Source organism: Convolutriloba macropyga, unplaced genomic scaffold, assembly GCF_964194025.1.
Source record: "Convolutriloba macropyga unplaced genomic scaffold, txConMacr16.3 SCAFFOLD_654, whole genome shotgun sequence".
NCBI classification, from domain to species: Eukaryota; Metazoa; Xenacoelomorpha; order Acoela; family Convolutidae; genus Convolutriloba; species Convolutriloba macropyga.
The window spans coordinates 53,121-80,000 of NW_027453568.1; the positions used below are offsets into that span (position 1 = coordinate 53,121).

General features: G+C 36.2%; 1 protein-coding gene across 1 annotated transcript in view; it reads left to right on the plus strand.

The window, feature by feature from the left end:
* The window catches only part of LOC142358379 (uncharacterized), a gene marked incomplete at its 5' end in the record, with an annotated part of 83,049 nt that overhangs the window by 51,637 nt on the left and 4,532 nt on the right, over positions 1-26,880 (plus strand). Inside the window, 4 exons of the mRNA XM_075409785.1 lie at positions 6,684-6,875; positions 12,206-12,473; positions 17,767-17,925; positions 19,780-19,952. Coding sequence (XP_075265900.1) covers positions 6,684-6,875; positions 12,206-12,473; positions 17,767-17,925; positions 19,780-19,952 — 792 coding nt within the window. The remainder of the gene's footprint in view (positions 1-6,683; positions 6,876-12,205; positions 12,474-17,766; positions 17,926-19,779; positions 19,953-26,880) is intronic.

A 26,880-nucleotide genomic window follows, 5' to 3' on the forward strand; every position in this document is an offset into this window, starting at 1 on the left:
ATTCAACAATCAAAAGGAATTTTTCTATCAAAACTAATTATTGATCCACACTAAATCAAACCAATTCAATCAATCTCTGCGCAAGTATCCACAAATCCGTAACTTGACTTCCTATCCCTGCTAACTAGAATAAGTTCTGCTTCCCAGTAGCTATGTTACTGGCCAGAAACTTATTATCTTCTCAGCCAACTATTTTGAATAACTTTGCAGTTTAACTCACTGCGACTGCGAAACTATGTTCTTTCGCAAAGAACTCTCAAACAACCACAATTTTCTCACTCTGAGAATCAACTGCTCCATCTGAGCTCTCTCTCTCTCTCAAGTTTTTGACTGACGAACTGCTGTTTCTCAGCTCGTAAATCTTTCTCTCAGAATTGCTCTCTCTCGTCTGATCGTTTTTCTTGTGCCTAAGGGTATTCAATTTTATCAGTTTTATCAGCAAAACGTATCGTGTCGGTCCTTTTAGAACATTTCGACCTTACTTATAAGTGCAAAAGTGGGCGTAGAATTTTGGTCAAGGGCTGCAGTTTATCCTATATAACTGTTTGCTCAATATGACCGGAAATTTGTGAACAACCTGCTTTGATAAAATCAAGATCCAACAAAATTTTTGTTTCATGTTCAACAGTTCATTTACAAGTACATGTTTTCTCCTTTTTTTCTTTTTCCATTATACTGATGTTTCTCTGAATTAGCCCTTGAAAACTTTCTAACCCATTTTCGATCTAGCAATGTTTGATTTAATCAACATTAAACTATTTTTTTATATTCACAGTGAAAAAAAATCAAGGTAAACTAAGACCTTTCTGCCTTTTTCTTTGCAGAATTTTTGTTAGCGTTAATACCATGAAACTGAACTGTAACTAGTTTGCGTTTTTCACTTTTGAATGTGGTGTTTAGTAGATATTTTGATTCTGGTAAGGGTGTTGTTTTTTTGATAGGAGCACAAAAAAGTGAGTTATCGTCTCTTTTTTGTTTGTTTTAAAAGCCAAAAATGAACGGTTTCAGGTACCGGCAAAAAGCCCGTAGTTTTTTTCAATGTGTAAGGAATTGTTTTAGGAGTTATCAGTTGAAATTTCATGTTGATTGGACTTGAGGAAGTAGGGTTTTCAGGACTTGAGGGTGAGTTCGCAAAAATGCGGACGCTTTGTTTTCTAGATTTGGGTTTCTCTCTATCAGAATTTCCTTCGAACAGACCTAGTGCTCTTTTCCAATTATCAATCTATTCTCAAGAATACTGCGGAGCAAAAGTTAGTCCTATCTTAAACATCGAACTCAATTCATAACTCGTTATTTCCACTTAAAATTCTCTTTTGCAAAATTTTTGACTTTTTGAAGCTCCAATACTTTAGTTAATGCTTTTTCGTGACAATAATGATTCCTTCCACTGTTTAATTACTAAAATAATAGTACTCTTTCTTTTAATTAATTCTAATTACAAATCAATTCCGTAAATTTCCCAAATTTCCCCTGATATACTAATCTTTATGACAATTTGAAAATCAGCACACCAACAATTTTTTGCCTTGTTTACTCAAATTTGTTCCACATTAGCCCCTTAATCACAAATTCACTTTGAAAATATCATTCCACGGGATGGCCCTTATGATTGCCTAACGACATTTTATCCAAAACTACAAATATATAAACAACCAAACAAAAGTTAGAATCAGTTTCCTTTTTTAGTTTCAATTCTGCAGTTATTTCGTTTCAACCAACCTTTTATTCTTTTTAATTGCGTTTTGATAGTAACCCCGTCTAGTTTTTCTTCAAAAAAACGAACAACCTGCCCACTTACACAATAAAAAAACCATTTTCAGTTATCAAAACTCTTCTTTCTTACCATTAACAAAATATAAACAATTGATTAGTGTATTTTTTACTGTACGGTACTCTTTTACTTCAAACAATAAAATTGGTGACAAATACTTCTATCTGTTTTTCTTAATTTTTTTAATTCTTCATGCTGTGGGTAACCATTAAGTGCAAACAAATGTCCTTTTTCTGGTTTTGAAATGTCTTGTGTATTTCTCCCTTCCTTAGCAGTAACTTTTTCTAGTTAACATACCTGTTATATACTACCTAAGAACACGAATCGGTAACCCCAATTTTGTAGCTACATTATAGGGAATAGGTATTCACTTTTATTATACTAAAATGGTTTTTAGTGGGTGCAATTTTGGGATTTGGGGGGAATTCATAAATAAATATTGTTGCTTTTCTCAAGCTCTTCCATTCTTTTTTTCTGCTGTTATCATTTTTTTTCTTTCGTTTAATGACCTAAGAGTTTCATTCTGACTATTTCTGACAACTTGATCACCTTGCTAAGCTAGCCTCCCTTTTGTTTACTTAAATAACAATTAATCAATTCGCTTCAACTTATATCGCTCAAGTTCGTTCCTTTTGTTTACATAGTCAATATGTTCAAGATTAGCTCCTGAACTCTGCAAACTAATTAACCACCCAATATGAAATTTTCAGTGTCAAGTAAGTTCAACGATTTGAAGTAGAATTTCCACAAGAACATAAAGTTGAAATTTACCGATTTTAAATTTTGCTTTTTTTGGAGTAATTTTATCTAAAATTTAGTAAAATTTAGAATGTCGAACGTTGGTAACTTTTCAATAGTTCAACCAAACTTTTTGTTTGAACTACCACCTTATAACAGGAAGACTTGTTAAAAAATTTTATTGATATTTCATTCTGTTTCAAACAAGTTCCAAGAAAAAATCCACGGCTTTTTCCCCGGCTGTTGAGCAACACAAATGCTCAAGAGCACCTACTTCAATGTTTTCTTGCGTCTCTTAAATCAGTCACCGCTAATATTTCACCCTCTTCCATTCCATCCAGAACTCAAAGCGCTGTCAAAAAAATTGGTATTGTAGCCATTTGACCGTGCCTCGCGTGCCATTCATGGCCATAACTCAGCTGCCCGTTGGATTGGAGAAACCATCACAACTAGAACATGGGCTTTTTTATACAGTTAATAATGAGACAGCATGATTATAATCCTGACTGCTATTTTGCCGGGCGACATAATAGAGCGTTGAAATGAAAAGTTGTTGATACGCAGGATTGGATTACTCGGGATGATAAAACGCTGAATAGAAAATATAGTGTACCTTTTTATATTCTCCAATGAGGATTTATAAGCCTAAGGTAGTTGTTTTTTTTTGTTGCGACCCCTCTTGACGGGGGGCGAACTATACACTCAAATGGGTTTTTTTTGTTCAGACAATTTGGACCGATCGATATATTCATCGTACGGAGTTGTGAGTGGTATCATTAGACATCCCCTCCAGCGTAGAATATGGAATTAAAAAGATTTTTTTTGAAATTTGTATTTTACAGGGAGTTATCGAGGCTTGAAGTTTTGTGAATAATAGACGGATTTCCGTTGTTTTTTTTCTTATTTTCCGGAATTTCGCCTAAAATTTCGTCAATTTTGCTAAAATTTATGAAAATTGTAAACCATAGTACTGTTGATTTTATTTTAAGAGACGAAAAAAAAATTTGTTGAATATTTTGATTTAATTTTTCTGGCAAAAATTTTGGCTAAATTTTTCAAAATTCAGCTTTTTTCATCGAAAATTGCCCGAAATAAGCTTTTTTAGTCCACTTTGATAAGATTTGCCGGAAGTACACACCCCAAAAAAGCAATCAACACAATTTTTGTAAACTGAAAAGATACCTAGTTTTACTTCCAATTCCCCTGAGAGTAGTTTAGAATCAAAATTTTGCCGTTTTATGCAAACTTTGCTCTATGATTATCAAAAACACAGCATTAATTTTTGATCTTTCAACTAACAAATTATCTGGATCTAAAGTATTCGAAATAATTGAGTGTTCTAAAAGGGCTGGTTTTGGTCCAATCTTGGACTGTTACAATCAAAGAAATAATTCCGATTTTAGTCAGTCGGTCTTTTTTTTAAAAAGAATTCGAGCCTTTTGAGTTTAATTAAAAAACAGAACATTTCACATCAAAGCTCACTCTTGTTAGGTCCAAATGGTTTTCTAACAGTTCCAAATTAAATTATCTATTTTCCTTACTTGTAAAATTCTGGTCCTTTTGACTTTTTAAAATGTTTGCTTTTTAAATTATCATTGGCTTATCGATCTTTGTCATTATTTTTCTCCTGATTTGGTCAACTTGTAGCTGAGTGTCAGCAACGAAAGAATGCTTCTTCTTCCTCTTACATCTATTGAAATAAGTTTCAGTGTTTTTTGCTATTTTACGCGTTAAATTATGATTTTCTGGCTGTGATACTACTAGATTTCACATTTTTTTCATTTCTATGTAATGGCCCCTTTTTCACGTTTTTTTTTCGTTTTGTCACATTATCTTGTTATTGACAGTTCACATAATACATTATTGGCGTTCAAATTAAGGCACAAATGAACATAAAAAAGTCTTGAAAGGCATAGATTATGGTTTTCACGGCTTTGACACCCATTTCTCAAAGAATTTATTTAATTTCTCACAATTGTTAATAACTTTTAACTTTCATGACACTGAAAACAATTGTTTTCAGAAATAAAGAAACAATTTTTCAACTTTTTTATGAAGAGTAAGATGGGGCTGCATTCTGATTTGAGTAAGCAACCGACGGTCTTCAAGACTTTGAAAACAATTGTTTTCAAAAATAAAAAAACACTTTCTAACTTCGCATTTTTGTTCTTTTTTCTCTATTTGTTACTTACTCTCGTTAAATACAGATCAAATTTGGCAATATTGCTGTCGAGAGCTATGCAAGTTTACCAAGTTTCATGTGTAAAGACTTTATGATGAATCTACTGGCTTGGACACGGGTTTTTCGCACAAAGAGGTAAGCTAAAATTTGATTTCTGTCTAAATTTAACGTTCTTCTTGAAGACGTAAGACATATTCTGAATAATTAAAGGCCGCAAGCGCTTCTTTTGTACGAATAAACGGATCTATATAATTATATCTTCTTTAGCTATTGGCCTTTATGAATTTGGAAGTTATTGTTTTTTTAAAAAAAAAAAACAAAAATATACCTAAATTTTGCCCTTTTCCTTTTTTTTGGTCTATTTGTTACCTATTCTCATTAATGATTAGGGTAGTGACAGACTTTTTTGGTGTTCAAAGATGGCTCAATTAAGCAAATTCTGAGGGGTTAATCATGGTTTTATGGCTTCGACGGCGTTTTCTCGCAAATTTTAATTGATATTTTTTTGTTGTCTCTATTTGTTGTTCTTTTTAAAATCGCATAAAAAAACTTACTACTGAAATGTCTTAGTTTTCATCTAAAAGACGTACGTGATAATAAAAAACTTGGATTTTTCTTTCGCCATCTATATTCTTTCTCCTTTGAAATTAATTGTTCTTAGTCTATAAGCCAATTTTTTCTATCTATGCTGTTTTCTTGTTCTTTTTGTCTATTGGTTACCGAGCCTTTTTATAGAGTGATCCATATCTTTTCCAGTGAATTACAAGTTGCTTTGTTTAGTTTTAGTTTTATTCGACGATATTTTGAGCTTGTTAGTAAGTTTCTTTTTTCAATGGACATAAAGTTTTGGATGTAATCAATGTTTGTTGTTATTGATGTTTGATTTTGTTGTTTGTCTCGAATTGCTCTCCTAATAAAGACTGATCTCATCAATCTAACGAGTTATTTTTTACTCCACTGAATTATTTGCGATTGAGGTGATCTTTGTTCATAAACATTTTTTTTGAAAAACACTTGAAATTTTGTGGTTTTCTATCTGTTCCTCATTTATGCCAAAAATATGGATGAGCGGGTTCGGAACTTAATAAGCAAACGCACATTACCGAGCCTCATTGTTTATATCTATATTCACGTGGTGGCCAGTGAATTCAAATTTATACCAGTAGCGTGAAAATTTTAAAACTTGCAAGAATCTTGCAAGAAATCTTGCAACGGAATGAATAGATCTTTCCTTTTTATTCCTTTTTCTTTCCTTCCTAGAATTCCTGTAAGCTCTTAAATCTATTTTTACTCTTTCACACTCCTTTACTTTAATTCCCTCAGAAAAAATTGTCTTTGTTTTTAATAGGTAAATTTAAACTTAAAAAAGAAGGATTTGGATGACTTGAGATATTTCTCATTGTTTGTCGAAAAAGTGTTTTTGAATTCGAAATCTTGCCAGAACTTTGCAAGATTTCATATCCAAATTGTGTTTAGGAAAAAAGTAACTTAGAATCAGTTCTACAAATTGAAATTGTTTTAAGAGTCATTCCATTTGTTTTTTAGTTAGCTTTAACTACCAAAAAAACTCAAAAGACTTTACCAGAATATTAAAAATTTGCAAGAGTGTTGCAAGAATCTTGTAAAATTTTGAATCATTTTACAAGATTCCTCTAAAATTTGAATCCGCTCATCACTAGGGTTATTTTCTATAGTTTTTTAAAACTATAATAAAATATGATTTGTATGATTTCCCGATAACCAGAAAATGATCATTTTTTGAAAAATATAAGAAAAGTAAAGCGCACCGTTCTATTAACAGTTGTTCTGGTGGATGTTCATCTCTTTTGCTATCAAAATATGCTTGCTCAATATAGATAAATTAGTTTTTGAAAAATTTCTTGATGTCTTTTCAATGAAGGAAGATAATGCCGTAAAACCGATTTGTGATACCGTTTCTGTATATGGAAGCGGTAACAATTTATTATTATTATTACCATTATCTCACTGCAGACTTCCCAACGTTGCTGCGATCCTCAAGAACAGTTGATTGTGAGTTGACAGCACACCTGGACTACTTCTACGTACGCAACTCCGCCTGGGACTTCTTCCAGAGCATCTCCAATGACACAACCCAATGTGGCACTCAGCAGAAGGTATACAACTTGGGTGGCCCAAGTAACTCCAGAAGGGCCGGCGAGATAAGTGAGTTTAAAATTAAATACCCGATTTGCTCATCATACAAGTGTTATAGTATTAAACATACAAGGTCATAAATGAGTCCCAGTAACCATACAATGTCGAAATAATACTTCCATGATTTCAGAGTAACTGAGGGCATAAAAGATCATATAGAGAAATTTTTAAGCGTTGAATGCGCTCTTCTCGTAACATTTGTCACTAACCATTTCTGAAAACTTTGCATATAGTACGCTATTGTCGAAGCGTCCCCCGTTGGATTTAAGTGCCGAGAAGATCTATGATAAGAGTGGGGGGATGAGCGGGAGGTTTCGTTTTCCTAACTTTTTAGGGAAATGCAGTTCAGAACTTACATCTATTGGGCTGTAAGAAAGTGCCAAGGACGTGAAATAATGTAAGGGCGGGACGATAATGGGCAACTCATCCTCGGGTCGTAAAAACCTTTAGAATACCTATAATATTTGGCCAGTCGTAAAAAGACGTTTTTGAGTTGTTGCGAAGTATTGGTCTTCCTTATGTTTTAACGGCTCAAAGAGGAGAATTGAAATATTACTGTTTTTTACAATTCAAAGAATTTGAAGTGTGTTGGGGCGCTGTCTTTTTTACAATCCAAGAACTGGATTGTATTGGTGCTGTCTTTTTTTTGCAAATCAAAGAATTTGATTTGAGTTGTATTGGGGAGCTGTCTTTTTTACAATTCAAAGAATTTGAATTGTATTGGGGCGCTGTCTTTTTTTAAGACCTATTCACACATTTTCATGATTTTTGAAGTCAAATTGGAGTGGTGATTTTGGTCACGCCGAAAGAGGAAGTGGAGCGAAAAAGCGATTGGTTTTGCGGCGTGAAATTTTTTCACTCTAATTTTAAAGTAGACTGAGAAAACGGTGTTTGAACAAAAATTCGCTTTCTCGCTAGTTGTTTTTTGTTCACATGCGGCAATTTCACTTTGATTTTTTACTGTTTTTTTTTTCAATTTTTTGGATCGATTTCTTTCTAAATGGTTTTCCCAATCCATTCATAGTCCGTTCTAGGTCTAGTTTTCTGTTTAGTCAATGAAAATTCTTTGAATTGTACGTCAGGACTTGTCCTGCTATGTTTTTTTTAAGATCTGTTCACACATTTTCATGATTTCTGAAGTCAAATTGGAGATGTGATTTTGGTCACGCCTGAACAGGATATGGAGCGAAAATGCGAGTGGTTTTGCGGTGTGAAATTTTTTCGCTTTAGTTTAAAAGTAGATTGAGAAAACGGTGTTTGAACAAAAATTTGCTTTTTCGCTAGTGATTTTTTGTTCACATGTGGCAATTTCACTTTGATTTTTACTGTTTTTTTTTATTTTTTGGATCGGATTTTTTTTCTAAATGGCTTTCGCAATCCATTCATAGTTTTCTCTTAAGCCAATGAAAAACTTTTTGAATTGTACGTCAGGACTTGTCCTGCTATGTTTTTAAATTTTTGTAAGATGTTTTCACACCTTTTTTCATGACTTCGAGCTTTCAAAGCGGTAGAAACAGGTAAAGCTCAGCGGGCATCGAGTTCTACTAGAGGCCCTCAGCTGCGTGTAGTAGTCTTTCAAGTGCTTCGAGGGTTAAATATACTAGGAAGGCTGCAATTCAAGGTTAACATGTCGTTTTTAGGAATTTTTGGGCCCAAAATGTTGCAATTTCTCGCTTTTTTTTTCGTCATTTTTCTATTTTTTTGTTGACCAAGTATAGAATTGAGTTTTGTAAAAGTTGATAAACGTTTTTTGCAAGACATAATAACTTTTTATGACCATTTTAAGAGCTATATGTTTTGGTACTAAAAACATAAAAGCAAATTTATGCTAATTTTTACAATCTTTTCAAGTTTTTCAAAATTTTTTGTCACTGTTTCAGCCCTAGGTGTCAACGAGCTTCCTCTAGGGTTTAATAATAAAATACTGCTTAGTTTCTAGTAGAAATGGAATGATTTTCAAGTGATTAACGTCTGAAATTTTAGCAGTTTTTTTGATAAAAACTTGCAATTTTTTTTCAAAACCTTATCAATTATTGTCATTATTTAAGTTTCTCCAGCCCCATGTGCTAAGTAATCTCTTTTACGACCTGAAAATGGGTTTTGAAAAATATTTGCCAATGGAATGATTTTCAACATTTTAGTATCACAAATTTTAGCAATTTTTTTTTATAAATTTGCAATTTTTTTTCAAGTTTTCTTAAAATTTTTTAGGCTTCTTCAGCCTCAAGAGCCAAGGAACTTCCTCTACGGTTCAACAATAGGGTACAGCACAATCCCTAGCGGCGATGAAAGGGTTTTCAATTTTCAATTTCACGAATTTCAGGAGGAAAACTTTTTTTAATTTCTGCGTTTTCTTTGCAAGCTTTTAAAATTCTTCAACAGCGAGTTTTTCCGGCACCAGGGGCACAAGAACACCCTCTAGGGTTCGACAAAAAAAATTGCATAGAAATGGTTCAGGTAATGATACACACTACATGTAATGGAATGGTTATCAATGTTTTAATAATATGAGTTTTAGCAACTTTTTGATAAACTTTAATTCTTTTTTCAAGTTTTCTTATAATTTTCATCATGTTCCAAATTTATCGAACATTATTAGCCAAAGAAACTATTTAAGGCTTTAAATACGGATACTAGAAAGTTTCTGGAGACAATGAAATGGTTCTGAAGTTTTTAACATCACGAATTTTAGCACGGATTAGAAAATTTGCAATAATTTTAAAAAAATTTTGACATTTTTTTTTGTCTTTTTCTGAGTTTAACGATCTTCACTGGCCAACAATTTTTTTCTTAAATTTTGCAGATTGGTTACTTGACAGATCTTCAGAGGCAAAAGAAATGTTTTTATTATTTTCTATGCGAATTTAGAAATTTTCTTTAAATTTTGCACTTTTCAGATTTTCAAGCATTTGTCATATTTCTCTATCTTAATCTACCATTAGTTTATAATAAACCCCTTGCAAGGCTTTTGCGTGAGTTATTGAGTGTATTGAATTGTATTTTATTTGCTGCTCAGCGTTAAAGCTTCAGAGATTTGCCATGAATTTTATGTTTACTTTGTTTGAGTAACTTAGTTTCAACTTTTGAAATTGTCTTTTTAGCTGGGATCGTTCAATTGATCTGCTGGTCAGGCAAAATAATTCTCAGTTTTTCGTTCAATTCATTGAATTGTATTTCAAGACTTGCCCTGTTATGTTTTTTTAAGATTGGAGTACTGATTTCGGTCGCGCCAAAACAGGAAAGGGAGCGAAAAAACGAGTGGTTTGGCGGCGTGAATGTTTTTCGCTCTAATTTTAAAGTACAGTGAGAAAACGGTGTTTAAAAAAATTGCTTTCTCGCTAGTGGTTTTTGTTCACATGTGGCAATTTCCTTTTGGTTTTTACTCTTTTTCCAGTTTTTAGATCGGATTTTTTCTGGATGGATTTCCCAATCCATTCAGAGTTCATTCTAGGCCTAGTTTTGCGCTAGAATCAAAATTATACTTCTCGCTTGCGATTTTTTGTTCTTGCTAGCGGTATTTCGACATTGACTTTCTGTTTTTTTATAAATGGTTTTCCCAATTCACTCATAGTCCATTCTTGGTCTAGTTTTTTGTTTAGTCACAGAAAATTCTTTGAATTGTACGTCAGGACTTGTCCTGCTATGTTTTTTCGTTTGTTCATTATTTAAATTTTGACTTTTGTTATCGAGAATTGACTTAAATTTTGGATGGTTGACCATTTTCTCCGAAATAAGAAATTTCAGAGTAGCTTAGAAACTGCTATATAGTAACTATAAGATCTGCTGGTCTACCAGTCAGTTTTCTTTACATCCATAGCACTCCCTCCTCTCAACCCTACCCAATCCAGAGAAACCACCCCCAAAATACCCTCAACTACCTACTCCCGCTGCCTACCCGTCCCCCTTCCCCCGAAACCGATCTAAAAACCATTTAATTGAGTAAATCCCGATTGGCACTATATCTCCTAGAGCTTTATGGCTAACTAGTCACTATGTATGCGATTCACTAGAAATGTTGAAGAGACAAATAATCATGGTTCTCCTTACTCTTGCCGTAACAACGGGAGCTCCTCCCAACAGCAAATTCCATCCAGCCCCATTACTGATGCTCACAATTAGACTATCCCTACAGCACCCAACTAAGCTAAAAATAGCCTTCCTAAACCTCGGCTGGCTACTGCGGAAGCAATTTGCTCGCTTGTCCTTAATTGTTTGTGTTTTATTTTTCAATCGTCTTTTTTGTTTAAACCTCTTGTTCTCTATATCAAACAAAAACATTTCTAAAATTCCAACTCTTCTTTTCTCCCTGTCTGAGGAATTTTTAGAAGTGATTTTTTTTCTGATTGCAGAGAAAATAACATTTTGGATTTTAGATAATTGTTCATGACAATTTTATGAGGTCTATTTAGGGTTGATAAAATTAACAATTCTTAAAGTCTCTCAAAAAAGTTTAATAATTTTAGTACTCAGGTGAATTTTTTCGTCTGCGCTCTGCAAAGATGGGTAATGTTTAGTGAAACAGAAATTTTTATGGTATTAACTTTGCCTCGGTAGCTGTAATTGTTTTCACCGTATAATTTTGTTAATTTGTCGCAGGGTGAAGCAATTTTCCTGGTGGTTTGCTCTTATTTGTGGTCATGTTATTTGGGATAGTCTTAATTGAACAAAATTTTTGATCTATGTTAACGACTAAATAACAAAACTAATATGGTTTTCTAATGGCTAATCATATTGTTGACCAGCAACCTCAAAACCTCAGCAACTGATGTTAAGAATAAAACATTATTCCTAATTCATCTGTGCCTTAATACTGCTTTATTTTTGTTTTTAAAAAACGAATTGTTATATGGCAAGCAAAAAACCTCACAGTGTTAACAAAAGGTAGCAAAAGAGCTTTAACTGTCTCTTTACAAACTACTGAGTTTTCATTTTCCTTCAAAACTCACAAATGGTTGAGAAAAATTTTTTCAAAAAATAATTTTTGTGATATCATATTTTAATTTAAAATGTAGATAGTTGTCTTGTGGCTATTTTTCGGCTTGCATTCAAAAATTTACTGTTGACTTATTTCAGTGTTTATCTATGTGTTTATCTCCCTTATTGACTCCGGTGCTATATACTTACTCACAGTAATAATCAAAAGCTTGTCTTTACTGGTTTACAGAGTCGGTTAGTCTGAGAGAACTACCTCGCACGCAGAAATAAGTAGCCTTAACTCTTTACACCTTAGGGCTGTAAAAAGAGCCCAACTATGGTCTGCCTTACTTTATCTGAACAAAAAACTAATACCCAACTATAAAATTATATTTTGAAAACCATATTTTTTCATTTTTTTTCAGACCCCGGCTTCGACCACAGCGCTGTGTACTACCAAGTGATAACTCAAGAACGGGATAGCCAGTCGGGAGGAGCGATCAACGGCAGTGGAGTTAGGATCAGCAGAGATAGTCTGTGGGAGGCCACTGCTTTCTGCTACTATGATGCAGAGGGTAAAGTCCATTCCTCGTTTTCGGTTGTAGGCGAGGATCCTCAAGTACTATCGGGAACCCAGGAATTCACATACAAGATGCAGATCGCACAGAGTTCTGCATTTACAACATTCTTCAAGTAGGTTCTAAACACGTCAGTTTAAAATCACAGCATTACATTTTTTATCAGAATTACTCTGCAATACACACTGTTCGCAAAACGTACATTGCATCGGAGCTTTTTCGGGTACCAGTGACAATTGCTTTGACTAGTCTCAAAAATTTTTTCTCCAATTGCTTTAAGAATTACCCGTGTCGAGACGTGACATTTATCTTACAATACCTTACCCATTTCTTACAAATTATGGTTAACTTTTAAGAACTTGCACGTTGGACGATAAACTTGTAAGTTGGGTTCTGCCGGAGCTTTGCTCCCGTTGGTTCTTCTTAGATCACCTTCTTTATTTAACTCCAAATGTAGACAAGAAATAGTTGCTTGCCTGGAGCAATAATTTTTTACAAAACATTGAAGCAAAAACCAAAAGTCAAAATTAAAATTTTCACTTTCCATGACCAAAGTCAACCAGAAAAATTAAACTTTTTCACAGTTTCTTTTCTTTTTTTTACGTGTGCTAAAAAGTTATTCCAAACTTCGAAGAATAAGGATTGCTGTTTAATATTATGCTCAAGACACATAAAAACCAAAAAAAAGATCGCAGTAAAATCCCAGGCTAGCATTTTCATGTGGTAACTCTGCATGCCCTGTCACCATGTCACCCTGTGAGCTTTGTAAAATCAAGAGAACAGGAAAAGTGAGAACGCTGTCTTGTCGTAACTGTCGCTAATCTAAAATATCCTGTTTTTATCCAGCCAAAATTGGAATTTTGCAGACACCCAAGCAATACAAAAATATTTAGAGAACCACTGTCAGTATTAAATGGCAAACAGAATTAATACATTGTTAATCGTTACAATCAAGACTGTCCATAATTATCGTGTATCGTTCCTTTGTAGTCGTTGGACATATTCTGATTACATTTAGGTCTTTACGCGGCTACCTACCATGTCTTTTCTAATTGCCGCTTCCAATGAAGTATCAAAAGAGCCTATCTACTGATTTCTGTAGAGAGCAAAATTTTTTCATGACTTTGAAATTAACTGTTCTAAAAATGTATAGATTTTTTTTTTAAATTCACACTTTACTTTTCTTTTTTGTCTTCTTGTTGCCTAGTCTCTATAATTACAAGTCGCATATCAAACTTTTGTGTCGAATAAAGCAACAGTTGAACATATTGAATGTTTTTAGTACGTCATTTTTTCTTTTAACGGCCTCTTTTACCGGATTTTTGCAAAAGGTTGATTTAATGATCGATTTCTGTTTTCTTTTGTCTTTCCTTTTGAAGATGAATAAGAAAATCTTGATAATGAGGTCTTATAGAAAAGCAAAGCCCGTTTACTGAGTTTAGTTGATAGCTATAATTTTTCAAGTCTTTTAAATCAAAAGTTACTTAAAAAATTTGATGTTTTTTTTCATTTGCATTTTGCTGTTCCTTTCCGTCTACTTCTTACCTAGTATCATTAACTGATCACGATTCAATTTTTTGGTGTTAAGGAAGGTAAAATTGAAAGTTTCTAAGTTTTAGAGTGCTTTGCTTACTGTTTTGACGGCTTTCATACTGGTTTTTCCCAAAAAATTTTTATTAATTTTTTTATTTTTGTGCTTATATTGATTTTTTCGTAAATGCATGACTTAATCTGAATAATGACAAATATCAATAGCTTTTTTGAGAACTAAAGAAGCCTGTTTATGGAATTCAGTTGCTAGCTAACGTTTCTTAGACTTTGAAAATAATTGTTTTTAAAAAAATACATTTTTTTTCGGCTTTTCCTCTTTTCTTTTTTTTAATACCTGTTACTTATTCTCATTGCTCAACAGTTGAATATCTCATTTTTGTTGTACACGGCTGGCCAATTTGTTCATATTTTATTTTTTACTGATTAGAAAACTGTTTTAACGGGTTGGATGCCATTTCCTTACAAAAATTAAAGGATTTTGTTTTTCGTCTGAAATGTTAATTATTTTGTAGAGCTACGAAAGTTTCGGGATATTATTGACAGGTCTCAAAGTGTTCATATTACCGTATGAAAGAACAGAAACCTACCTAAAAGTTTGAATTGCCATCTAATGGTTTTCATCATATGAGATTTGTTTGCAAGAAGATATAAACGTTTTTTTACCTGTGTCTTCTTTGTTCTTTTTTGCCAACTTTTTTCGTCAGTAAGCACTGTTCCTATGATTTTTTTAGTGAATACAAAAAAGTTGTTATGTTTAGGTTTTATTGACGCTTTTTCGACTCTTTTAATATGCAGTCTTTTTAAACGTACACGTTGATTTTTCGATGTAAACAATTGTTGTTACTTTTTGTTTGCCTTGTTCATGGCAGTTCTCATCCACCCACTAAGTGATATTTTTTACATTACTATGTGGATGGAGTTGGAAGCAATTTTTGAATTCAAACATCAGTTTTTTTATCAACATGTTAGACTTTTTGACAGTTTTCTATCTAATTTGGTAGACAATTAAGCCAAACTTACGAATAAGCGGGTTCGAAACATTATGTGCGAACGGAAATTACCAAGCCTCTTTTTATATTGCATTTCAGTGCAGCAGAGATACAAAAAAGGTCAATTTTAAGAGATTTAGTGAATTGAGCCCCAGTGAACGGCTGTTCATGGCCATGCTTCTCATCCACTGTGGGATGTATTCCGGAAACCGCGGACCAGTTATTGCAGCGAAGCCGCTACGCAGGCAAAATTTTCCGTTGTACTTGAACTAAAAATGCAACTTGGTTGCCTATCGGCTTGCTCGACCGCCACTGTTTACGAATACTTTTAATAGGAGAACCTAAAATCAAGAAATTCTATTTTTGTAACCCACAAATTGGAAAATAGTTTCAAGAAAGCCAAATTAAAATTGAAGCTATTGCAACCATCCTATTTTGAAAAAGGAAACTAAAACTCTTTAAAAAACGTGAGAAAAGACTCATGTTGCTACTAGTAAAACAGTCTTAACATTAGTTTTGACGTAATTTCAACTGCGATGCGAATCTTAATTACTTATTCAAATGATGCTAGTCAAAATCTAGGCACAATACATTTACAAATTTTCATGCAAGTTGAACAATATTGAGACCTAAAAATAACTGATACTGACTAGATAGATTGGAGAATAAAAACCTGCTTTCAGAAATAATGGCTCAAAGAGTTTATGAACCGAAGTAACAAACTCATTGACAAGGAACAAGAGTACACAACGAACGAAAAAACCAATTCATGAAAGTGTGTTTTCTTCAAAAAACACACCTAACAGAGTTTCATTTTCCGAAAAAATCTAACAAATTTAGAATAGATTCTGTACTATTTTTGGGACCAAATGTACATATTTCAAATATTCAGATCCAAATACTCATTTACCAAAACACTCTCATTACATCTAACGCATGCCAGGTTTTTTTTAAAGAAAAGGTTCTTGTGCGCGGCTCGATAAAACAAGCTTACGTACAGAATTAAGAACACCTTTAACGTCAAACAAAAAAAGAAGAGAAGGAGATCACTTTCCAATCATCTAAAATACCTCGAGATTTATAATTTTTCTCAGAGCTTAAAATATTTATATACCTTCCAATAATATATTTTCCATTTTAAAAATTGTAAAGTTGTCAAACTTGTTCTACAAGAACGAGATCTGCGGTTTGATGCTGAGTGACTTACTGTTTGCGTGAATAGAAAATAAAAAATTGTGAAAAGTATGACAATTTATCTGGGAGCAAAAACAAATTATTAGAAAATTTTGAAGTATATCAAAAAACGAAGTTCTTTTCAAGAGATGTACGATAACGCAGATACATTGGAGACTGATACACGTTTCCAAAAAATCTCCTGATTACCCCAAAACTGATGCAACAGTAGGGGAGAAATGGTTCATGGGGTGTAAATCAATGTAAAATTAGGGGGTAATGGCGGAAATGGGGGAATTCTTAGATCTTTTCCCCCAAAAATGAACCCCGAAAAAGATTTAATATTAGGATGTAAAATTGGGGGAGGGGGTAAAACGATGTTAGATAGGGGTAATGGGGGTTAGGGGGATTGTAATTTTTTGCCCACCAAAAGTCAAAATTAATCCACTAAAAAGGTGCAAGGTTTGCAGGTAATTTTAGGGGGGTACAACTATGTAAGACTAGGGTGGTAATGGGAGGAATGGGGGGATTTTTAGATTCCCTCCCTCCACCCCAAAAGTTAATAAGATTAGGGTGGGTGATGGGGATAATGGGGGATAGTGCAGGGAATTTTTGGATTTTTCTCCCCAAAAATTGTCCCCAAAAAGTTAAAGGGGGGGGTTATGGAGAGTACGGGGGGATTGCAAGATTTTACCCATCACAAAATCAAAAATCACCCCCAAAAGATGTATGATTATGGGGTATTTTTAGGGGGCCAAACGATGTAAGACACGGGAGCTATTCGGAAGTAGGGGAAAATTTTTAGACTTCCCCCAATTTAACCCACAAAAAGATGTAAGATTAGGGGGTAAATTTAGGGGTGTAGAACAATGTAAGATTAGGGGTAAGTGAGGGGAGGTAATGCGGGTAATTTTTAGACCTAAGACAAAGAGGTAAGGGGCATGTAAGATGAGGTGGTAATGGGGAGTAAGGGGAAGTTTTTAAATTTTACCCCAAAAATTTACTCCCCACACATTTGGGGATAGTTTTAGAGGGGTAAAATGATGCAAGAGTGAGGGAGTAATGGACCCCTTACCCCTACTCTTTAACCGCCATTACCCCCTGGTCTTGCGTCAATTTGCCCCCCCCCCCCCCCAATTTACCCCCTATTCTTTCATCATCCCCCCCCCCCCAATTACCCCCATTACCCCCCACTCCTTCCTCGATTTACCCCCATTACCCCCTAAAGCAATATAGGGGGGAATTGAGGGGAATTGGCTAAAAATTCGCCCGATTACCCCCCCCCCCCCCCCCAAATCTTACATCTTTTTTTGGATAAAAATACGACATGGGGAAAAAACAATTTTATTTAAAACTTCAACGATACAGAATCCAGAAAAAGCTTACGGGGACTTACTTGACAAAAGTTTTTATAAAAAAATAGTTTCAAAGTAGCCTGCGAGACAGCAAAAAAATTGTATTTAAAACGAGTTCATACTTTCTGGCCAATTTTTTCAACAAAACTGTCCAATAATAGACCGCCAATGCAATTTTGCGCAAATGGCACGATCTCTTGGAAACTTGATTGCATTAGATTTCCACTTTTTGCAATTCATTTCAGTCCATATAAACAAATCAATTAGTAAAAAAGCAATATAGTGGTGAGCTTATATACATTTGGCAATGCTCTAATTGGTGAAATCTGAATGGCTTCAGTCCGGATGCTGCGACAGCACAACTGGATGACGACGTGTATGTGAAGGTGTCCTTTGAACCTGAAGTGAGTCATAGCTACACTCTCATCACTACTGACTGTTGGGCCACACAGACTGCTGATTACACTTCACCTACACGATATGTTCTGTCGGCAAACAAGTAAGACATAGATTGAATTATATAATTGACTCACGCACTCACATAGTTTTTGCCTTGTAATAGATAATTGCTATTTCTGGTGAACGCATAAAAATCTGATGAATGCATGGAGGTCTCAATATCAAAATGAACGCACAAAAGTCAGTATCTGAACATTAACACATGAAAGTAAGATGGTCGCATGAAAGACTGATCACGAACACACGAAAGTCTAGACAAAAGATCTGGGGCGGCCTGGACATGGGAAGTTACCGTCTGACAATGTCTGGACATACAGTTCCATAAAGACATACCAGTTCGGAAATACCATTGGTCGGCACACACCTAGCACATAAAAGACTAACACATACACACACAGACACACCACAAATAAAAATAAACGTTCGCACAGACTGCAGACACATACACATACGCATCCACGCAAAAACACTTGTAATCATCCACAGACGCACATACACTCACCATACAAACATACAAAACGTTGATTTACCCTAGAATCAATCAACCAGCACACCAGACACAAACAGACACACCACACACACATACGCACACACGCGCGCACACAAATCAAACACCACACACATATTCACATCAAGCGCACTGAAACACATACCCACAAGCACACATAAAGACACACAAATCCACACGCACACACGCACGACAGTGAACCACACGTACATACAGACACACGTATACACAAAGACGCACAAATACGAACACACCACAAACAACCTCACACAAAGCCCCACACCATACAGACGCACACATCACACACACAGTAACTCAAATTTATCAATCTCAAAACAAACACACACACACACACACACACACACACACACACACACATACATACATAAACAGCACAAGCACTCATACCCATATACACGCACGCACCACGCAAGCAAAAATACTCATACCCAAACAACACACACAAACACACAGCACATACACTCAGACAAATCCACACACAGAAGGCAGACAAGAACGCAAACGTACAAAAACACCAGAAACGCACTTACAAACGCACATGCATACACACACATACTTACAAACACAAGCACACACACGCACACACAAAGTACACTCACCACACCCACAAATAAACTAACACACCCACATTCACACCTTATAAACACACGCCACAAACACTCATCCGTGCACGTACACACACCGCACACACAAATACACATCCACACATCACAACTACAGATAAACAGACATATGCAAATACATTTACGTTTGAACAGATACAAACAAAAACATCACTCAAGCGCGCGCACACACATACACACAACAAAACACATACGCGTGCACATCTATATGCCTGCAAACATACACACCACAAGCAGTCACATACAACACACATACCACACAAATAAATTCACACATACACACACACACATCAGAATTACACCTGCACACACTTATATATATATATATATATATATATATATATATAATATAATATAAATGTATATATATATATATATATATATATATATATATATATATATATATGTGTGTGTGTGTGTGTGTGAGTTTGTGTGTGTGTGTCTGTTTGTGTGTGTGTCTGTCTGTCTGTGTGTGTGTGCTTGTGTGTGCTTGTGTGTGTGTGTGTGTGTGTGTGTGTGTGTGTGTGTGTGTGTGTGTGTGTGTGTGTGTGTGTGTGTGTGTGTGTGCGTGTGGGTATATGTATATTATTTTTTTTCTTTTTTCTTGATGTAACATGTATAATATTTTTAGTTTGAAATACGCACGTGCAAGTTTTAGAATACCAGATCTTAACAGTGCCATGTATTGGGTATATAGAAGTACTATTTTTTCTTGATCTAACATACTCTTTATAAATCAAAGGTGTCCCTCAGATGATACATTTGCTCGACTGCCTGGTTCTGAATCGGACGAGGAGTTCTTCAAATTCACGGCATTTGGATGGTACTTATCTGGCTCCACCTCCCTCAACACTGTCTTCTTGAACTGCAAAGTACGAGCATGTCCACCCGAAGACACATCTGCTTGCGATATCAGTTAGTATTTTTCCAATGCGTGTATAAAGCATTTATAGATGAGACTACTAATTCACTTAGGAAAAGCGCTTCATGTGCACAGAGACCCTCAGGCTGCCTTTCATCTCATTTAATTGAGCTTTTTTTGCTGATATAATTGACCTTATTTTTCGAATTTATATCTATAATTGATAGTACCAAACAGTGATGTAATTAAGGTATTCTAATGGTTTTATAATGTAATTAAAAAATACTGCACCAATTTCAGACATTGTTAAAGCTCTTGTGGAAAATGAAGTGTTGATCTGTCAGAATTTGTAACCTTCATTTCAGCAACAGATGGGTTATTTCTTTTACGTTTCTTTTTAGGAAATAGTTAGTCATTAGATCGGTAAAATTAATTCTGCAAGTTTTGATTGGATGACCAGGTGAAGTTCCATTAACTATTTGGTATTCCTTTTTAAACATTTCTGCTTAAAACCAAATTTGCAACACAAACGCAAATACGTAAACTTTTTACGTTTTTCAAAGGAAGCATTTAACTTTGAGTCATTTGAGCATTCAACAGAAAATTGAATGCTTTTTTCGCCTTGTTGGGTTATGGGTTTTCGCAAGCGGAAGAAAAGCGTTTTTAACTAAGTAGAAAAATAAAATTCTCAATATGAGAGAATAACAAGAATGATATTTTACAGTAGAATTTAGAGATTTACAGGAGAGATCTGATTATTAGATCAAGATGGTGATTTGATTTTGGGGATGAAAAAATGCTCAAAAATCAGCTGTATATATACCCATTGTCAGTGCGAGAAAGTCAAGATACAAAACTAATCTTAGCACCATGATTTACAGTGAGGGGTCGCAAGGGTTACCCAATATGGTTTGCTTCTGCAAATTTCCCAGAAATCAGTCGCAGGGGATCCCATAGATGGTATGTATTTACACTTTTCTAAGAATTCGTTCACATTTCCGGAGATATCATAATCATTCAATACATGCTGGGAAGATTTTACATCAAAAAATCTCACTTTAATATTAGTTATCTAGATTCACCAATTTGAACCGAATATTGATTCTAGGCACCATTTCTTGACGATTCATTTATATAAATTCTCTGATTAAAATGAATTTGCTTTTGTCTTTCTAATCTGGTAAGTTAAACTTTCTTTCTAATTCTCACTAAGTTTAGGACTATAGTTTGATCGATATTCTAAAACCCCCACTCAGACTTGAGCTGATTGCGAAGAGTCTGTTCCCATCAGAACTGCTCTGAATGTTTCCACTTTCGGAACGGGTAAGGACTTTGCGAAGATGTCCGCTGCCGTTTTGTCTGTAGGAGCGTAATGAATCGAAATAGTCCCATCCTCCGTCTTGTCCCAAAAGAAGTGAAACAGTGTCTCGATGTGCTTGCTCCTCTTGTGCATGACTGGATTTTGGCAAAGTTTGATACAACTTTGGTTGTCCTCTCCAATTGCTATTGGACGTTTCTGTTGGACGCCAAAATCCTCTAGAAGTTGTTTCAGGTAGAGTGCTTCCTGAACTGTTGCTGCCATGCCCTGATATTCTGCTTCTGATGAAGAAAGAGCAACTGTGGCCTGCTTCTTGACACCCCAGCTGAGTGCTGCGCCACGTCCGTTGAGCTCGAAGTAATAGCCCGTTGTTGATTTTCTGTCGTTCACATCTCCAGACCAGTCTGCATCACTCTCCCCCTACTAAATCATAACTAGCCTCTTTTGTGTAAGTAAGTTTAAAACCTTTTGAACCTTGAAGATATCGCAGAAGTCGTTCTCCACATAGCCAGTGTTGATTGGTAGTTGCGGTCATGTGTCAGGCGCGGACAGAATGTTGACTGTGAACATGATGTCTGGCCTCGTCTGTTTGGCCAGATAAAGAAATGATCCAACCAAGCTTCTGTAGATCCTCTGGTCCACTTCTTCGTCTCCGTTCTTTGCTGTCTGAAGTTTCAAATTCAAATCAGCTGGAGTTCTTGGGGATTTGCATTGATCCACTTGAAAACGCACAAGCATTGTTTCAATGTAGTGTTCTTGGTCGACTGTGCCTTTGCCCTCTTCTTGTCTGTTTCTAAGGCCCAGAAACCAGTGTAGTCTCCCCCATGTGAAATGTTGCCTCTAGTGCTTTCTTGACATTGGAGGTCACTGTCATACTTCTTCATGCCACTATGATGTCAACCCAGACCAAAATGAAGGTGTGATCCTCTTCCTCTGATCTTGCGAACAAGCAGTGATCGTTCCTGCTTCTGGTGAACCCCTTTCTCAGTAGGAAGTCTGCCAGTTCTTTGTACCAGTTGTTAGCAGCCTGTTTCAAACTATTAATTGATTTATTTAGTCGACATACTAACTTCTTCCCAACTGATCCGCGTTTTACAAACTCCTGTTGATGTTCCAGATACACTTCTTCCTCGATTGTTGAGTGCAGGAAAGTAGTCTTGGCATCAAATTGGTGCATCACATGGCCCTGCTTCGATGATAGCTGAAGTAGAATCCTGAATGTCTCTGGCTTACAGGTAGGCGCAAAAGTCTCAAAGTAGTCCAGTCCTCACACTTGTTTGAAGCCTGTCGCCACATAGCGTATATGTATTTGTCGACTTGACCACTGGGTCTCAATTTCACTTTGTAGATTCATTTTCCCAGTATGACGTCCCTGTCTGTGGGCGGTCTCACTAGGTCCCAAGTCTCGTTGTCTTGGGGTGCCTTGACCTCATCATTCATTGCCCGGTACCACTGGTCCCATTCGTCAGTTTTCTTGGCTTGGCAGACCGTTTTGCGTTCCACATAGTTACCCTCAGTCACAGCAAGATAGGTCCTGACTTCTCCAAAAAATTGCGGAACATTCTTCGCTCATGTCCCTCGTCTAGGCTCTGCTCTGTCCGCGTGTTCCAGTGCATCTTCATTGAAGCCAACTGTCTCTAACTGTGAAAAGTCTTCTGTGTCACTGACTTCCAGTGACTCTGAGTCTCTGTGACTCCCTATTGTTGCAGTAGACCCTTCATCTAGTGCTGCTTTCTCAACATCTGAGGCATCTCGTCTCAGTGTCGTTTCTTGAGTCTTCACGCTCTCTGCGTCATGCCACTCATGCTTTATTGCAGTAGATGTGCCCTGCTCCTCTTTGTTGTCATTGTCTTGATGACCATCATCTGGGTGCCAGATTGCCAGTTGCTTTGACCCCTCATCTAGTAGGTCGCGCGTCTCTGTGTTGTCAGGGATTAAGCCCACTTCGGACTCCTTGATGCTCACATCTCGAACTGCCACAACTATGCGTGTGTTGGGTAAGTACACCAGGTATCCGTTGTCTCCTTCAGTGTAACCCACAAACTTTCCTTCTCGTGCCTTGGGTTCAAGTTTGCTGACATCTATGTCCCGCTTCCTCATGAAGACTGTGCAACCAAAAATAGATAGTTTACTATTTGAAAGCTTAGGTTTTAAACCTCGCATCAGCTCTGCTGGGCATTTTTCTTCTCCTTGTCTAACAACCAAGTTCTTGATTCTTGTTGCGTGAAGAATTGCTGCTCCCCACATCATCTTGGGAAGTCCTGAGTCAATGAGCAAACATCTTGCCATCTCCAGCAGTGTCCTGTTGCACCTCTCAACTAACCAATTCTGTTGTGGCGTCTCTGGTATGGTCTTCTCCTGTAGAATGCCTGCATCTTAGCAGTATGTCTTGAACTGCTCTGAGAGAAACTCCTTCGCATTGTCCTGCCTCAGCTTCTTAGGCGTCCCCACACTGAGAAGAAATTTCTTCAGGCTGGCCAGTGCTTCACTCTTTGCATTAAGCAAGTCCACAAACACAAACTTCCTGTACTGGTCTGCAAACACAATGCAGAACCGGAACCCTGACAGTGAATCTACTTTGAAAGGTCCCATCACGTCTGTGAACACCATCTCCAGCTTCTCTTCTGCTTGCGTCTCTGCCACTGTTGGCACTGGAGTCTTTGTGATCTTGGCCAATGCACACACATTGCATACACCATCGAGTTACCCCCTCTCTCTGGTGCATTGCTGACCACATCCGCTTGATTCAAATGAACCAATCATCTTTGCCACTTCGTTGCACTATCATCTTTCACGCTGTTGGAACTCATCTTGAATTCTAGAACGCTGCAGTGTAAGTAAAACAGATTATATTATTATGTTAGTTTTACCCGAGTTCCCTTCTGGGGTTTCATGCAGGTGTTTCTTTTCCGAAATTGAAGCTATGTCCGCACTCCGTACATCTTGAGACTGATAGGAGGTTTGAAGAATAGTCCGGCACACACAGAACATTTTTGAGTTCGCATTGGAGTTCCCCTTTATTTGAGGGTATGCTGATCCTCACACAGCCTCTGCCAACCACTCTGGAAGCCTCTCCGTTCGTATTTCTGACCACTGATTGAATGGCCACAAAGTCCAGGAACGCCTCGATGTTCGTCACTATGTGATCTGTACAACCACTGTCCACTAGCATGCCTGCTGTCTTCCACTGCGTAAGAGCTGCCCAGTATTGCTCATCCGGTGAAGCCAATGTTGGACCAATTGCCACTGACTCCTGTTTGCCTCCATCTCTTTGTCTCTTGTATGCCCTGTCTGATTGACCTTTCTCACCACACTTGCTGCATTGTAATGTCTCCTTCCTCCTGCAGTCCTTGACAAAGTGTACAGGGATCCCACACACAAAGCACTTTCCAATCTTGGGTCCCTTCTTGAAGTCACGCTTCACTGCCAGTGCCACTGAATCACATTGTCATTTGTGTCTCTGTGCTGTGCTCTCGTGGAAGTTGTGAAGCCTTTTTCTCAGCACTATGAAGTTCGTTGCCGGGTTAAAGCTTTCCTGTATAACAAAACTTTCATACATCATTCGCAGACCATTGAGGACCAAGGCGTTGAAGAGGATCTCTGATACTGCTTCCCCAGCTTCTTGTAGCTTCGTGAGCAATTTCTGTCCTCTGATGAAGAAGTTGTCCAAATCCTCAGCATCCTCGAGCTGCAGTCGAGCAAGTTGTGCCACCAAAGTCATCACTCGGCGTCTCCACACTCTTAAATCTCTCTTTCAAAAGCTTCCAAGCATTTGCTCCATCTCCGATGCCGTCATCTCCCCCACAGTCATGTCTTATCAGCATGAGGGTTGTTGCATCTAGAGTCAGTGCCAGATGGCACCACACTATGTTCCGTTTCTCCTTAATGTCTGCAACTTCCTTCTCATATGCATCCTTCAGCACCTTGTGGTTCTTCTTTTCATCATTGCTCGCCCCATTGGCTAGTGGTGCAGGCTCGTTGGGTTGCACCTCTGTACCAAGTATCGATTTGTAGAGTCGCTTCGTCTACATCATTGCCACAAATCTTGTGCTCAAGATTGGAAAGTCCTGTGCCTTTCCTGTGTAGTTCAGGAGCTTCACTGTCTGTTGATCCATCGTAATTTGAGCAGGCAAAACAGTTGTGAAAAGAAAAAGTACTGAGCAGAAAAGGATTATGATTGTCAACAACAAATTAGTTTTGTTTTAGAAAATAGTTTTAAGACCTAGAAAAATGCTGGGCCCATAAACTGCATTTTTGCTGAGATAATTGACCTTATTTTTTGATTTTATATCTATAATTGATAGTACCAAACAGTGATGTAATTAAGGTATTCTAATGGTTTTATAATGTAATTAAAGGTTAAAGGTACTTAAATCACAATACCATAAAATTTACATCAACGTTGGGTGGATCAATTATAGATTTAAAAAATACTGCACCAATGTCAGACATTATTAAAGCTCTTGTGGAAAATGAAGTGTTGATCTGTCAGAATTTGTAACCTACGTTTCAGCAACAGATGGGTTATTTCTTTTACGTTTCTTTTTAGGAAATAGTTAGCCATTAGATCGGTAAAATTAATTCTACAAGTTTTGATTGAATGACCAGGTGAAGTTTTATTAACTATTTGGTATTCCTTTTTAAACATTTCTGCTTAAAACCAAATTTGCAACACAAACGCAAATACGTAAACTTTTGAGGTTTTTCAAAGGAAGCATTTAACTTTGAGTCATTTGAGCATTCAACAGAAAATCAGATGCCTTTTTCGCATTGTTGTGTTATGGGTTTTCGCAAGCGGAAGAAAAGCGTTTTTAACTTAGTAGAAAAATAAATTTCTCAAAATTAGAGAATAACAAGAAAGATATTTTACAGTACAATTTAGAGATTTACAGGAGAGATCTGATTATTAGATCAAGATGGTGCTTTGATTTTGGGGATGAAAAAAAGCTAAAAAAAATCAGCTGTCTATGTACCCATTATCAGTGCGAGAAAGTCAAGATACAAAACTAATCTTAGCACCATGATTTACAGTGGGGGTCGCAAGGGTTACCCAATATGGTTCGCTTCTGTAAATATCCCAGAAATCAGTCGCAGGGGATACCATAGATGGTATGCATTTACACTTTTCTAAGAATTCGTTCACATTTCCCGAGATATCATAATCATTCAATACATGCTGGGAAGATTTTACATCTAAGAATCTCACTCTAATATTAGTTATCTAGATTCACCAATTTGAACCAAATATTGCTTATAAGCACCATTTCTTGACGATTCATTTATATAAATTCTCTGATTAAAATCAATTTTCTTCTGTCTCTCTAATCTGGTAAGTTAAACTTTCTTTCTATTTTTCACTAAGTTTAAGACTATAGTTTGATCGATATCCTAACGCGCCTCCATTTTTGTTCTGCCCAGGTCGAGATTTTTACTGAAAATTATGTCAAAAAAATTCAGCTCAAATATATTGCCACATTACTCGATTGAACGTGACCAGATAGTCTGAGTGCAATTTATTTCATTTCTTTAGCTATGATGAAAATGCGACGCTTTTCAATTTTCCTTTTTCTTTTCCATTCTAAAAATATGAATTATTAAACAAAAAACAACGCAGAATTATTAGTGGCTCTCATAAAAGCAAAAAATGAAGGCGCGAACGCACG